The following is a 16,928-nucleotide window of genomic DNA, read 5'->3' as shown; positions in this document are numbered from 1 at the left end:
TAACAAGAATGACTCAAAGCATTAGTGATTGTCCTAAAATGTCAAAGATTGTCAAATACGGTCCTATTGAGTAGTTGTGAGTACTGGAGTTTGAGGTGTTAGGCAATTGTATTTAAAAACAATGATTATAATAGTAGGTATAGGCACAAGCACCATCATCAGATCTGCAGTCTGTCTCTTCCTAAATTAACATTTCTCAGTTTTTACTTTGGCTGAAAATACAAACTAACTCAACACTCCGTTTTTGGCAAAGTAATGACTTGCAGAAAACAGTCCAGATCTAGTCCCTGTACATTCCTCAAATCGTATGAGAGCACTGTGAAAACTGATGGTAACTGAAACATGTCGATTGCATATCAGGAACAGCAACCACTTCATAAGCACATTCACTGAAGTCAATGGGATACAGATTTTATTTTGGGATTGACTTTTTAAAAACAACCATAGCACTAATTAGACAACAGCTGCACTGGCATATTAGTACTGTAAAAGTAATGATGTTTTCTTTTACTTACTGTTGATGTGAAGAACAAACTTTAGTAAGCTTTTCCAGCTCTTCACTACTCAGTTCTTTAGCTGAATTCCTCGGCGTTCTAACAGGGCTAGAAACTGCTGTTTTCCATTTTCTTTCTAAATTAAACCAAAATATTTTATGCAAAGTACTATAAAAGTTAAATTTGCTTAACATAAAACATGCATGCTAAATTAATTCATAGAGAAATATTAACAGCTCCTCTGCACACGCTCTACAGTCTTGTTTCAGACTGTGTAAAAAGCATCACATTTTGTCACAACGTGCTTCATTTTCGTAATATCATATTAATCAACCTTAAAACAAAAATAACCCCCAAACAACTGTTGATCAAAATCTCAATTGACAGAATAAAGGATAATAAACTATTTGCGCTTTCTTCATGATATGTGCAAAAAGGAATCCAAAGAAGGATTGCTTTTCTCATAACAAGAGAAATTCTGATATAAATTATACTTTTGTTGTTTCACAGTTTTAAGCTGTAAAAATGCAAGCTCTATTAATTAGAAAGATAAATCAAACTCTTCCTTCTACTACATTAGTTTAGCCTGTACTTACCCCACTGTTCCTGTATGGAAGAAAGATTAGCAAGCAGCTGCTCATGATACAATCGTTCAAGCTGAATGAACTTCATTGCCTTCTCATCTTAATGGAAGGTTAAAGAAGAAAGCACACGTATACAAACATATTATGAATTATTTGTATTTGACACTGTATTTGAAAGGACAGTCATTATGTACCTGAAATTTGACATTATTGAATCAAACTGAGTAATAGTATCTAGATTTCTACGCAAAGAAGAAAACAATAGCAGACATGAATACAACAAACGAGAACCAAATACATGTAAGTTCCAAAAATGAAAACCCTATTCTCTTCAGCTGTTACCTATACCCATGTCTTGTGGCCAACAAGTTGTTCTAGAAAAGAAGTGAGCAAAATGTTACTATGCTGACAAATGTTTTCAGAAAATAAAATCTGTGGGAAATGAAAAGCAAAACCATTGCACAAATCCTAGTATGCCTCTCTCAAGATATTCAATTGTATGTCAATAAACATAAACATAAATACAGCTCCTTCTTATTGATCAGCTGGTGACAGTATTAAAAAAAAACACAAAACCAAAAACTTTCCCAACTCAGACTCTACAAAGACACCAACCCTCTTTCGAACAACTGCATTTAACACTGTTGGACAGCTGAGACACATTTTTTCTTTTTTCTGAAGATTCTCTTTACTTTTCTTCCACATGAAGAACTCTTTACCCTCCCTTCAAGGTTATCAATGTATTCAGAAAGGTATACTGATAGTTTTCTAATTCGCAATAGTTTAGGACAATTCTAGTTCCAGCAGTGATCAGTTGTTAGTTGTTTTGTTTAAAGCCACGTTTTGTCAGCTATTTCAAATTTAATTCTACAGTACACAAGGATAGCAGTAGTCTGAAGTTCACAGTAATATAGTAAAAAATTCCATTATTCATTCTCATTAAAATACTAAAGTAACCATTGTGAATACACCATCAGTACTTGTTATTTTTGTTAGCTTATGCAACACACACATAGCATGGCTTATAAATGACAATATTAATGGAAGGAATATTCCCTGCCTTCAAGATGTCTGTTATTAGAAACAGTATTACAGATCAGAGAGAGAGCCTTAGAGGAGATCACAGCAACAAACCCTGAATTATTGTTAAATACGCAGTTCTACACTGGATGAATTAAAATGCCCATCATGGATAATTGATACTATGCAACATGATGAAGTAAGTTCTTTATTAACCTCAGGAAATTGATGGCTGCAAGTACAGATGAGATATCCTTCATAAATATGCATTATATCATGGTGTTGAATTCCACACATCAGGTGTATACTGCATTTTAAATTTACTGTATTTTTCCATTAAGAGCGGTAATTTCTCTACAGAATTTTTCAATTTTTCTAAGTTGCATTACATATATACATTTTTTTTTTCTGATGGATGTTTTCTAAGATAGTGATGAGTATTTCACTTAATATATTCCTTTTAAAATATTGTTACAGTTGTTTCTCTGTTTTTGTACTACAGCCTAACATATTTTGGCTAGATTTCAAGGATATCTTTCCGAGCTTCTTTTGCTTTGTTATTTAATCATTATAATTGCCCAGTTGCTTCATTTTGTTTGTTTTTACAAAGGTAACAAATTACACAATAAAGAAATAATCTTGTTTTTCTTAATCTTGTATGCACAGATTTTTTTGAATTTATGATGCACCTTAGTGCATATATACCTTAAGGGCTTACCACTTGCCTCTTCTTTTTATAGGCTGAAAATTTTTCTTCAGGAGCAAACAGAGAAAAACTCAGTACAGGTTTTCTAAAAATATTATTTCACTTTAATGTAAATATTATTACCCTCTCCCAGAAATACTGAAATATATCGGAGTAACTATTAGCAGTTCAACTATTGGAACTTGCTGATCAAACTTGTTTGCATTATCTATGAAGAAATCAAAATAATCTTAGCTGTTCCCAGAAGCAATTACCCACAGTTTCCTGTGACAAGGTTCTCAAACTACTTCGATGTGACTTGGACTAAACAGCATTTGACAAAAACATGCTGCTATTGTATGCAAGTTACTGATCTCCCTTAGCTCAGTGATTGGTATTTTTATTCTAATCTAGACACTAATAGCACCTATTCTAATCAACTGTTGTGATAATTTTGTTCTTGCAACGATAGTGCCCTATTTGATATAAGAGAATATAAACGCTATCTGGATTGGACATATTCCCAGTTACTAGTACTTAAAACAAAACTTATCCTATAAAACAGATGTCCTTTGGAAACATTTCCTTACTTCCTTGTTTGTGCACAACTGCTAATGATTGTATCAGCACAGGTTTTGAAAGTGGATTTATTACTTAACTCATATTCCAGATGCCTGATTAAGAAGGACTTGCTAACATATTATATATTCACTCATGGGTAAATTAGGGCTCTTATTTCTTTCTACACCTGTCCCACAACCTGTGAGTCAATTGTAAAGTATGTCTTTTATGTTTTATCATGACAGATTATTTAAATACCACATAATTTTTACAAGTGAAAGGATACATTCCTCCTCTTGAAAATAGGTCTCAGCTATCTGCAAAGAAAAAAAGCAGAAAAATTAGCATTCTCTATTTTTATGAAAGTGGTAAGGATGTAATAAGAACTTTTTACCATAGTTTTTAAACATCTGTTTTGTAGGTTTGTATTTAGTTTCAATAGAACACAAGTGTTCAGACTAAATGCATGTATTCTTATTCTAGGAAAGATGTTTAAAAAAAGTGTCAAACAACAAAGAAATTTTAAGTCTACTCACACAAATTAATTTGCCCAAACATTAGTTGGACTTTATCTTGTTACAACAACAAATGTTTATTTCAGCATTTTTTGTTTTAATTATCATATTAGAAAGTTTTAAGATAACCTAGAACAGAGGCACTGTATTTAATGATATGAGATGGGTCAAAGAGTTTGAGTTCTATTATTGACCATTGCTTCCTTATGTTTGACAGAAGGGATATTGTTGAGCTCTCCTGAGCATTACAATGCAATGAAATCAAATAGAGAAGTATAGGCTTACTGACAGATGACAGAAGAACAATCTTTGGATCAAAGAAACTGAAAATATCACCTATTGCAAGATCAGAGACATACCAACAGGCTTCCTGTTTACAGTATTTCACATTTAAGCATTGGAAATTCATGAGATAAACATAAAAGGACTGATTATTTTTCTCCCCCATGTTACTCCTATTCTGCCAACAGAATCCAGACACCACCATTGCAGCAACCTTCTGCCACTTTCTTTCATGAAGCTTCTGTTCTGTATTAAAAAGATCTAAGGACCTTCTGCTCCATGTCAGTTCACTAAGCCTAGCATCTTGATATCTGAAGCTCTTGAACAACAGAGCAAGAAGTCGTGTAGTTAACCCAGATGGCAGCCGTTTGATATGCACTGTAGTTGTTATGACACAGAACAAATCTGAGGCTTTTCCTCCTTAAATTGACATTTCTGTAATGGAACAATTAAAATCGGATTCATAACAAGACAGCTCTGCCAAAAAGAAGACCACTGGAAAGAAAAAAATAAAAACCAACAAAACCCTAAAAAAAAAATCACAATTTTCAAGACTTGTTCACCTACACGGACATTGAATTTATACAGATATGTCAAAACAAAGAAATACCATGTAGCTGACACAAGAAAAAATCAAGTGGCCCCTAGTGCATTATTTAGACCTTAAAGTGCTAAGGGAGTTTAATATGAGAAAAAAAGATTGTACCAAAGCAGCTACTAAGGTCCAAACATGAGATACTACTTTGAAATAACACATCAAAGAACATACGAAATACTTAAAATCTAAGTCAGTCTCTAACACTTGTAGCTTAAAAAAAACCTGTAAACTGACATTAAATTCTATAACAGCCATCAGCTTAGCCAATGGCTAGGAATTGAAAAAGAGATCTCTGTGGCCAAGCATTCAAGATCTCTATCTGTGAAATCTTAAAATAAACTTCACCTTGGTTGCGTAATTTTGCAACTTTGATCTTTAATAGATCGCCACAAAAAGGAACAGTAAATATATGCTTACCAAGGCATTACTTATATTTACACTAAGGAGGACTAAATGGCAAAGGCACCACTTTATAATAGAGTCCAGGCAACCAGATGAAAGAAAGCAGTGTCCAAAGACATTCGGAAAAATAAGAGTGTTTTTAAGCAGAACCTAAATTTTGCTTTGTCTCTGAGTTGTTGATGGAGAACACTACAGAAAAGATAGAGCTGATATTCCAGAAAGGAAAAGGTTTAAAGCTATATAGGGAAACTAAGCTGGTAACTGAAACGTATTTCTTTCCATTCCTCTCTTGACAAATCATCTTTGAGATATGCAACAGCAAAAAACTTACTTGTGCTTGCCAGAAAACTGGGTAGACTTTCCAAGAAAGCTGATGAACACTGATGGATTTGTTCATAAATGGAATAAAACAACAAAAAATATAAACCTCAAAATTAAAAACATGTCTTTCACACATTCCAATACAATACGCTGATATGTGTTAGGAAAAAAGAGAAGGTGTGTGGTTAACATGTTTGAGCCTAGAAACTCAGATTTTGTTTTCAGTTCTGTCACAGTTCCTGTATGACTTTGAAAAGGTTGTTCCCTTTAGGGTTTGGCTTCCTCATCTACGAAGCTGTGAACAGATTTCATCTCCATTGTGGTCAGTGACACTCCTTAATGTTTGTGAAGTGTTTTGAAATTCTTGCCCTAACTGTATTGTTTTCCAAAGGAGACCTTTCTACTGACTCATGGACAAACACCAAATTAAACATGGCTACAAGTACAAATGGTTTACCCTAATGCTAAGTTTCAAATAAGTTAAGGAACAACATAAAATCACGTAAACACAAAAATTAAAAAACAAAACAAAACAAATGCCCTGTATCAAATGTGAAGTATCTAGAAATTGTGATATGAAAGGGAAGACTCTCATATCACCTCTTACACACATCAAAGAGAACAAGGATGCAGGAGCGTCATCAAAGTGAAGAAGCTTAAGATATTACAGTCATCCAATTTTCTGCAATAAGGATCACGAAACTAAGTCAAAACAGACACTGTATCACATCTCTCTCTAGCCTGGGAGAGGTTATAGCCAAACCAAATGTTGTCCAGTCCATTCTCAGTCTGACAGAATCAAACTATGTATTAACAATGACACATACTCATTTTGCACCATGATCTTCCAAAAGAAAAACATACTTTGCCAGTTAGTAAAAAAAAAAAAAAAAAAAAAAAAAAAAAAAAAAAAAAAAATTGCTTTCCAAATCACACAGTATTTAGTATTTCCATTGGTGTTGCACATGTGGTGACTGTGCGATAAAGAGTAGATACTAAGGAACCGTGAATCTCAGCATTCATGCATGTCTGCAATGGTTAAAATAATTACCGATATAAAATATAATTTAAACATCATCAGTCTTCTATTTACACCAGTGTCCTACAAAATGTATTTTAGGTATTTTGAAGAGTTATTTTTCTAAATCTTTTCCTAAAAATTTCCCTAAAAAAAAACTTTCCTAAATCTTCCTGACCCACTCCAGGACTTCAGTGTCTGGGAAAAAAAAAATAACATTGTCAAAAAATCTTCTATAGACAAGCAAGTCTGTTCTAAAGTGTGTAAGACTTACCCTTGAGTTTCAATTAACTGCGGAATATACTTTCAAGGTAATTTATCATTTCACATATATTAGAAGAGGAGATATCTGCCATGACCCTCTGTTATATATAGAAACTTCAAACTATTCTGTCCAGATACGAACATTGATATATGTTGAATTAATGCGTCTTTCTCTTAATGAGATAAAGTCTCAAATCACAAAGCTGCGTGCAACAACCCAAAGTGATAGTACCTGATGGAGACACAGGGGCAGTATCTTTGAATCCATCTGCTCAACCTCTTCACGGAGCAAAGAGAAAAGGGACTGCAACGTTTGGTTTTGTTCTTTTTGGTGAGAATGTTCATTTGCTTCAACAGCACCTTCAGCATGCACTGAATCTGTACGTGTAACAAGAGCATTTTCCTCCTTGATTGCTGTGGTTCCCACTGAAGGAACTCCTTTAAAAAGAACAAGTATTTAGGTTAGGAATTCAAAATGTCAAGTTGCATTTTTAGGAAATTTCAATACAATAGCTGTGAATAAAAAGCTAGGATCTTAAATAACAGTTCTGCAAATAAATAAAATATTGGCCTTGTCAAAGCTAGCTGCAATAGGTCTGTCTTGCTGTCAGCTCACCTACCTGAAAAGACAGACACACAACAGCTGTTCTTGTACACTACTATCTGGGATCCAACTTTAACTTCGGATGAAAAAACACCTAGCCTAAACTGTTTGATAGTGATTAAAGGAGACCAGGATGACCTAAAAAAAAAAGTGTTGTGGCTGACGTTACATTTTTTGCAACACAGTTTTTTTTTGCTCCGATGGGACAAAAGAAGAACGAATGAACGGCAGGCAGCAGGTAGGCAGGGAGCAGTTTGTGTGATGAGCAGGGGTTCAGGTGGTGGCCACCTGAGCCAGGGGTGTGCCTGTGAGTTGGCTGGGACCAACAGAGGATGCACAGAGTGGCCGTCCTGGGTAGGCCAGGAGAATGTGAATGAGGTTCTTGGTCGGTCCCTTCATGCCTGCTAAGGAGCTTGTAGAGGAGAAGCCCCAAGGAAGGAAAGGTTCCTGCTGGGAAAGTGAATTTAACCTCCCTCAGATGATAACACGGCATCTCCTCATGGTTATGACAGGATCTTAAAGGACAGAATCAAGTAGATGATGACAGTGGGAATTCTACTGTGGGAGACAGAAACACAGGAGGATCGTACTGCTGGGTGAAAAGGAAAACACCCCCAAGTAGCCAGGCTATTTATTTGGGAGTCCAGGCGATGAACTACTAGCCATGATCCCTGTTGGTACCAATGACACAAGGAAACGCAAACTGAATTGAACCACCAGAACTTCCTGATAGGCCGAAAACCAGGACCTCCATGGCACACTCCCTCCCAGTTCACTGTTGCCTGCCTATTTTTAGAGAAGCAAAAAAGGTGGGCATGCAGGTGAAAGACTGGCATGGTGAACGACCATGTATTTTAACAGAGTAAAAATACTACATGTAAAAATTTTCTGGGTGCAAATCCCTGTTTTCTTCTAGAAATGAAAAGTGGCCAGCACATGGGAGGAGAGGTTCTTGAAGGACTGGAAGCAAAGGTAGGGCCTGATGCTTCCTTTTGAAAATGGAAAAAAGTCAGTGGTGGGATACTCCAGGGTGACAGGGACTATCATGGACCATTTTTAACTCAGTATCTTCACTTCCTTCTCCAAGTCAAAGACGGTCGATGAAATCCCAAACTGTGCAAATGATACTAACGTCTTTGGAACCAAGGTGAAGAAGTTCAAAAGGACCTCAAAAACTTGAGCAGGCAAGAAGGTGGCAGATGAGATGCAGTGTAGGTAAAAGTAATAATTCTACGAGAATTATCTAAACTATTGCCTGTAAAATTCCAGTTTCATAACCAGATGAAAAAAAGTCAGGAAAGACCTTGGAGTCACTGTTGGCAGCTCTGTGGAATCATCAGCCGATGTGCAGCATGTGCCAAAAGAAAAACCAACAAAACGTTGGACACAACCAGAGAGGCTGCAGAGAACAAAACACAAGATACGATTTTGCTGACTTGCACTGCCAGCATTTTGGCAGCACAGTTCCCATCTCTTATCTCAAGACAGGTACACAGGATTAACAGCAAGTACAGAGAACAACTGAAATGATCAAAACTGAGTAAATTAGGAGTTAGGGTGCATTAGGAAAAACTATTACATCTGGACTCTTCACCTAGGAGAAAAGAAAAGAAAGACTGGTGGGGACACGATAGATACTTGTGAGGTAGAGAAGGTGGGACAAGCTGAATGGACTATCTTGTGGTGATTAAACCAGCACATGAGAGCAGGTGCTTACCCAGAATCAACTAGAGTTGATTTCTCCAATTCATGAACAATTTATATTAAAAAAAAATCTGTCCTATAAATGTATCAAATTCAGTGCATTTTTATGAAAAGAAAATGTGTAACAAATATAACAAATAAGTAAAGAAAAAAGAAAAAAAATAATGCCACTCACAGCTCCATAGATATTTTTAGTCACCAAATATGTTTGTGAAATTAAAAATTTATTGAAGTTATCTTCCCGATTAGTTAGACAACATATAAAATGCATCCTGCATAGATGATACCAAGACGCCAAGAAGTGCACAATAAGAACTTTTATTAACTCAAGTTATGATGAGTATGTTATTCCTGAACTACACCCATTTTCTGGAAATCACGTTATCAGTTAAAAGCAGGATGCATGGGGACACTGTGTCAAGCTAACCTACTCCCAGCAATAAGCATCTCTTCTTGGAACCATCACTCTGGTGCTGTTTCAGCAGCTTGAGCACTCAGCTGTTTCAGACTCCCTTGTGTTCACTGAAACCCTTCAGTGATGATTCAGGTTGGAGATTTAGGGCTTAAGAAAGGCACTGACTTGTCTGCTGAAGGCTCTACCGTTCTATTTTTGGTTATTTACAAACTCTTTATTGTAAACTATCCAGGTCAGGAGCACTAATAATCTCTGTGGGTGGCTGTTTCTGCAGGGCTTATTGCCAGACAAAATACGGGTGTAATTTAATAGTGCTTTTTCAATATTAATGTACATCTCTGCTCTTCAAGTATTTATTTGCACTTACTGTGGGCCAAAAGCAACAGGAGGCATAAATGGATGCAAGATGCAAACAAGAAGGTGTTTTTAGTGATGGAATGAAGGCTGTATTTAAAGAGACAAGTGTCTGTTCAGCACATGGTCATGAAATAAGAAGAGGTCCAAGTATTTTAGCAAACCTTTCTCTGGAAAAAAAAGTCACTTCAAACTGCATTTGATTAAGGAGTTAATAAACACCCGTCACATCAAAACACGAAACACTCACAATGGCAACCATCACAAAAAACAACTTCAGTTTAATGTTATTTTGGTACCGCTGCTCTAATACATAGTTGATACACTGCATATTGTTCCTATATATAGTTGAGCTGTCACCCACCAGGAATCCAATTCTGCCCTCAACTTACTACACTGAAGTTGAAACAACACATTGGAGCCATTCAGGATCATTCAAAACCCAGGACAGCATTTGTGCCTTGGTAACTACAAAACCAAGAATGTTTCTCGTGGCAACAGCACTTAGGAATATAATTTTATCATAAAAGTTTTATGGGACAAGATCCCACTTTATCTATGTATTCTCCACATTCTTAAAAAGGACACACACCACCACTTCTTCATCGAACTCAATCTTACTGTCTAAAGCAGATTTGAAAAAAAAAAAAAAAAAAAAAAAACATGACAAAAGGCAGTTATCTTACGTATATGTCTGATATATAAAGAAGCAAAGATTTTTTTTTCCCGCTTTGCAAAACATAAACACTGAAAAGCTCACTCTTCCATTCTAGAGAGGAACCAAATCCTTTGTGAAAAGGAATGTGGAGAAAAACAAACCAACCAAAAAAACACGACCAAACAGAAGATACCACCTCTTCAGTGGTGAGAGCACTCATTTGGAATATGGCAAATACCTAAGTTGAAGTCCCTGACCTGCCAGACTCGTGAAGTTTTAACTGACATCTTCTGTGCCCAACTGGGAGTGCCAACAATTCCTAAGACAAGGGGAGATGCAAACTTTCTCATAAGTTTTCTAAAAGTTCACCGAAGCAGCCCCGTGTCTGAACAAAATTCCAACTTCGACCGACCTTCTGAATGGAAATAACAAATGCATTCTTCCATGTCTCACTTATGCTTTTGTCAGTACTTCCAGTATATGAAATCAAGATGTTCTTCCCACCTGCTTGGAAATGTCAGATGTGCAAGTATGTAGTATTTGCTACCAATTCAAGCTATCAAAATAAACTTACAGATACTGTCCTCTATTTTTCAATTCAACTTTAATTTTCGTATTTGATAACATCAGTTTTGTCTCTCAACAGTAACAGAAGTTTCTAGTACAGAACATTATTTATTTTTTTAAAAGCATTTTTGGTACTCTGGTTCAGACTGAGTCATTCGAGAACCATAAAAAAATACCACCACCACCACCCCCTGTAGTATTTTGAAAATACCTAATTTTTAAGAGATTATTATTATATTTTTTAAGACAAGAGTATCGGGGGGAACATTGTTAAAGATCAAACTACAGCAGAGCAAGCCCAAAATCTTGTTTAGCACAGCAAACAGGTAAAATGACTCTGCTTGGCTGTCCATAAAATGTGACCAGTTTATGTTCATGTGTTTAATTTGCTGCAACACCAAATCCATCCCAACCGCTTCACTTTCTCTCCCGTCTTTATGCTACTTCATGAAATAAGTTGAATAATTACAGGAAAACTGTGTGTTGCAGAATTTAACACCAGGAAAAGCAATCAAGTGCAAGACACCATGCTACTATCTTCATGAATTACACAGTGTGATTCTACAATATGAAGTTACCAATTATGCCAGGGATGACCTTTCAGAAAAAGACTAAATTATTTGCAGGGAACAGGGATAATTTGAGATCCGCATTTATAAAAATACATTGAGGCAGATGATGCTCCATGAATCACCATCTCTATCACACTCCAGCAAGTACGATTCACTACAAGGAATCCAAGGATGAATAATCATCAAGGTTTAAATTGGTCCATTTATAGTTACATCACATCTTTGATCGCCAGTGGCCTCCTTATCAGATATATTTGTTCAAAGCTATTATTAGTGTACAAAAAGAATGGGAGAAACAACTCAAGTCAGGCGGCAAATTCACTGGAAACCATTGGGTTCTGTCAATCCTCACCCAGGGAGCTCCTGAATGGGCAATTTCGGGTGGCATGGAGAAGACACTATCAAACACCTCTCCTCACCTTCTCCTTGTAACTCTTATTTAGCAATCCTCTACTGACCACTGTGAGAGGCAGGACATTCAACAAGATGGATCTTCAACTGCTACAGTAAATCCTGCATCTCTGCCACTGATTGTAGAAGCTAGGATAATTGTAGCTCCTACAGCTCCTACACGTTGCAAATATATACAGAAACATAACAGTCAAATACTTGTAGTTGTTTACACCTCATAAGAAAATATTTAGACGGTTTCAAACACTCTGCAAGTGGCAGTACTCGCTCTTTCTTCTGAAGTAAAAATATGTGTTCAGAGTGGGATAGTGACTTCTCTAGTGATCGCCAATCTTCTGCGAGCAAGTCCCGAAAAAATAGAAGGTAGGTTTCCGTACTCCAAGTTCACTCCCTTAGATACCAGCAAGTGACTAGATACAGACGTGTTATTTAAGTCAAACATCAGCTTTTCCAGATTTTTTAACACTTAACAGCGACAGGAACAGGTTTGCTTATATAAGAAGAGAGGACGATTCGTAACACTCTTCTATATCTATGAGTCAAAGCCAGCTCATCCATGATTTTTCAATAGTTAAAAATAAAAATTAAAAAATATCACTGTAATACATGTCCTGCAAGTATTCAGTCTGAGATTCTAACTGGATTGTGTAACTCTCTGCTGTCACCCATTCAGTGATTTTCCTCTGTTTGATTATTCTCTCTCTGAATTGGTGTAACGCACAGAAAGCTGGTTTGGTTCTTTATGTAGAGGGACACTAGAGGAATACTCAAGAAATAGTTAAAATAGCTGGTGTTAAAAATGAAAAAGGAAGGTTCTCACTAAAATAAAGACATCTGCAACATCAAGAAATTGTGACAGTCACTGCACTGTGTGAAAACAGGAGAACCACCATGTGATGATAACTACAAAGCTTAATGGAAATTAACCCAGAGTCAATGGGAAACAAGATGTAATTTTGTATTTTGATCTTCCTACTGTAACGATCCAGGTTTTTATTAATAAAGTAGTTAGCGTTTGTTCACAGGGATTCTATTTTTATTCCCAACAAAACTCCTTAAACTTTGCAGGCAGGATATTCTTCCCATTTGTGGTATTCTGCATCTCTAGGTTTTTCAGGAAGTTGTCTTTATTTCAGCTTTCTGCCTTAGAACTCACATCTACTGTGCACAGCTGTTTCTGTGGTACTTCTGCATCTGGTGATTGCATTTATCATCAAGAATACAAGCTAGCAGAAAGAGAATATGGGCAAAGCATAACTTTCAGTGTTTGGATAAATTTATTTATTTCTCCCTCTCACCATACTTCAGACACTTCTGTCCACAGATCTATATTACATTTCATTTCTTTTTTTTTTTTTTTTTTTTTTTTATTCCACTACTAGTCCTCAATTACTTCTTCCAATCCCTCTTTACTCATACCAGGATGTCAAATCTTGACTCTATATCAAGACACCAAAATCTTGCACTTCAACACCTAAAATAAACCAAAACATACTGCCTGAATTTCTGGCCATTATGATTTGGAAGTCAGCCCAGTTTCCATACTGAAACTCTGCACCTCCCTCTACTCATCCTTCGTTAGTGTGTTCCATGTGTTACATAGCTCACTAATTCAAATACAGACAATGAAAACTTCTAGAACTGAATCTGATTTGGTACTATTAACATATTTTAGTGAAACATGAAAATAATTACTGTGGCACCTACAATATAACTTGCTTACCACTTCACGGATTAAAACTACAATTTTATTATTTTAAGTAAACAGAATAAAAACATGTTTTTTAGAAAGTACCTTTAGATTTTTTTCCGGAGCTTCTTTTGCTTCTTGGACTTCTTTTTCCACCTTGCTGCTTTTCTATAACAGGCTTTTCCTCCAGCTGGGGGTCCATACGGACTTTTACAGATGTCCTTTCAGTCTCCCTTTCCTTACAGCTTGGGGTACAGTCTCCACTGTCCATATTCTCATTATTGTTGATGCTGTCCTGCTCACCTTTGTCCTGCCTTCCCATAGCAGTTCTACTACTGGTCAGAACCTCATTCCCGTCATTGTCAAGTTGATTTTCATTTTCATCAGGTGAAGAAACCAAATACGAAGCCAAACTTTCCACCCTATAGTCATCCTGAAGATTGTCTTTGGAGTCTATTTGTAGATCATTTGGTGGAAATTCTCTGTCATCCATTAGAGCGTTACTTGTTGAACCACTTAATCCCCCTCCAGATATTTTTAGACCTAAAATATAAAACCAGAAGCAGCATTTATAATACATATTATGACAGATGAATAAGCTTGTGCTTAATTCCAGAAAATAAAGAATCACATTAGCTAAGTCATATAGTTTAAAGGTATGGGGAAATTGTTTCCCATAGTTGCCCCATTATAAGTTTCCAACCCATTACTCCATTGTAAGTTCTAAAACAAAGCGTAACTACATACTAAAAGCTATCTGTGAACTTGTGCTTTTATCCAGTTACAGTTGGTTCCAGTTAAATGGCCAGTAGCACAGCTGATCTTCACAACAGTGCTCACAGTGCTATAACTGAGACAACAAGGAAAACACAAAGATAAACAAAAGCCACCACCTCCGTTTAAACCCATGGCTAAAATAAAAGCGTTCTTATTGCGTAAGATCATAGTTTGCCTGAAAAAAACACAACACACAAACCAAGACAGGAAGGAATGGAAGCAGAACTTTCATTTCTGTCAGTCACAGTACCACGGCAAACATGCAGATAGGTTAACTCTTTTACAAGAATTAGATGCCAGTAAAACCTGTTTATTGACTCAAATTGTCACTTTATTTTGAAGAGAACATCCAACGTGTCTTCAGTACACACACAAGCAGATGGTTTGTTAATAAAAAAAACTAATCCACCACCTACTCTCAATGGGGGTCAATTTTCCCTTTTAGTGAACATGCAGCTCTAATCAATGCTGCAATTAGGCACATACTTACAGGAAAAAAGGATAAGTCTTAGTAGCAGAGTTATGTGGAACCTAACAGAGGACTGTAATTTTGTTTGTTGCTTTCCTCAGCTTTTGGAAGCACAGCACTACTGCTGGTTTAACTTAGCAACTATATAGATGAAATATAATTCCATTACATACATCTAATTAGATTCATCTCACATATTTTAAATAGGAAATCCAAAAAATGGCAAGCACTCTTACATTGCAGAAGAGCTTTGACAAGCTTCCTAAGGCAGCTTCCTATCCTTTCCTTCAAAGGAAAAGGCATTTTAGGAAACCTGTTTCACCAAACTTTCCTTGAATTTCTTCCCCAATACATACAATTGATATAACTAAAATACATGCTTACTAGATATGCAAGATACCATTTCATTTTACGCGCTAGAATAATTCAAATTGCAGAAAAATGAAAAGATACCTTAGAGGATAAGCATTCCTATACAACCTTTACAGTTGCTAAAAGGACTGGAAGGAAGAAAATTTCACTCATCTTAGAGAAGGACTAGAAGAAGGATTCACGGAGCTACAGGCTGCTTGCCCTCACCTCGATCCCTGGAAGATGACGTAGCAAGTAATCCCGGAAACCATTTTCAAACATGTGAAGGACAAGAAGGTCACTGAGAGTACTCAGTATGGATTTATGACAGGTAAATAGCACTTAACCAACTTACTGGCCTCCAATGACATGACTGGTTCAGCGGCTGAGGAGAACGGTGTATGGTGTTTACCTTGACTTTAGTAAGGCTTTTGACACTGTCTCGTGTAACTCCCTTATAGACAAGCGTTCAAAGTATGGGCTACATAAACAGTGAGGTGAACTGAACACTGGCTGGATGGCTGAGCCCTGAGGGCTGTGATCAGCCAAATAAAGTTCAGCTGGAGGCCTGTCACGAGCCGTGTATCCTCAGGAGTTGACAGTGAGGCCAGTACTATCCTTTAATGACTATTCATTGAGTACTATTCATTAACTTCATTAATGACCTGGGTGACAAGTCAACTGGTGGTAAGCTTGCGGATGATACACCAGAGGGTTGTGCTGCCATTCACAGGGACCTCAACATGCTGGAGGGAATGGGCTGACAGGAACTCCATGCACTTCAGCAAAGGAAAATGCAAAGTCCTGCACCTGGGAGGGAATAGTCCCATGTGCTGATACAGACCAAGGGCTACCCCGCTGGAAAGCAGCCCCACAGAAATGTCACCAGGGCTTCTGGTGGGCAGCAATGGACCATGAACCAACAACGTGCATTCATGGCGAAGGAGGCCAATGGCATCTTGGGCCACATTAGGACAAGCAGGTCAAGGGAGGTGATCCTTCCTCCCTACTCAGTGCTAGTGACACAAACCTGGAGTGCTGGGTACAGTTCAGGGCCCTATGGAAGAAATATAAGGACATACTGAAGCAGTTCCAGGACAGGACCAAAGAGATGATTAAGGGACAGGAATATCCATCAGAGGAGGTGAGGCTGAGGGAGCTGTGACTGTTCAGCCTGAAGGCTCAGGGGAGATTTTATCAACATATGTAAATGTGACAGGAGGAAGTAAAGACGAGTCAGTTTCTTCTCAGTGGTATCTAATGAAAGGACAAGAGGCAATGGACACAAGCTATGTATAAGGAACACTTTTTGAACACAAAGGGAAGCTTCACCTGTATGTACAATTGAGAACTGGAACAGCTGCCCAGAACAGGCTGTAGAGCTGCCGTTCTTGGAGATATTCAAAACCCAGCCGCACACAGTCCTGAGCAACCCACTCCATCTGACCTTGCTTTAAGTCAGGATGGGGCATGGACTAGAAAATCTCCAGAGATCCCTTCCAACCTTACCCATCCTACGATTCTGTGGCTGTGAACGGTGGGATCATTATTAAGATAAAGGCCACATCACGAAGCGAAAGCTCCTGTATCTGCTTTTTGTACAAGGCATACA

General features: G+C 37.2%; 1 protein-coding gene across 4 annotated transcripts in view; it reads right to left on the bottom strand.

Annotated features, from left to right (window-relative positions):
• The window catches only part of CNST (consortin, connexin sorting protein), a 53,331-nt gene that overhangs the window by 24,398 nt on the left and 12,005 nt on the right, over positions 1 to 16,928 (bottom strand). For 3 of the 4 annotated variants that reach the window (XM_068676381.1, XM_068676380.1, XM_068676382.1), the window contains 5 exons: positions 13,825 to 14,262; positions 6,977 to 7,182; positions 3,631 to 3,661; positions 1,091 to 1,177; positions 516 to 630 (listed from right to left, as the gene is read on the bottom strand). In XM_068676381.1, the coding sequence (XP_068532482.1) occupies positions 516 to 630; positions 1,091 to 1,177; positions 3,631 to 3,661; positions 6,977 to 7,182; positions 13,825 to 14,212 (827 nt within the window). In that variant the 5' untranslated portion in view covers positions 14,213 to 14,262. Of the gene's footprint in view, positions 1 to 515; positions 631 to 1,090; positions 1,178 to 3,630; positions 3,662 to 6,976; positions 7,183 to 13,824; positions 14,263 to 14,466; positions 14,613 to 16,928 lie in introns of those variants that run through there. The other variant, XM_068676383.1, reaches the window with a different exon arrangement.

Source organism: Anas acuta, chromosome 3 (genome assembly GCF_963932015.1).
Source record: "Anas acuta chromosome 3, bAnaAcu1.1, whole genome shotgun sequence".
Taxonomy (NCBI): Eukaryota; Metazoa; Chordata; class Aves; order Anseriformes; family Anatidae; genus Anas; species Anas acuta.
The sequence above is the reverse complement of the archived record's forward strand: the minus strand, read 5'-3'. Positions and strand labels throughout refer to the sequence as shown.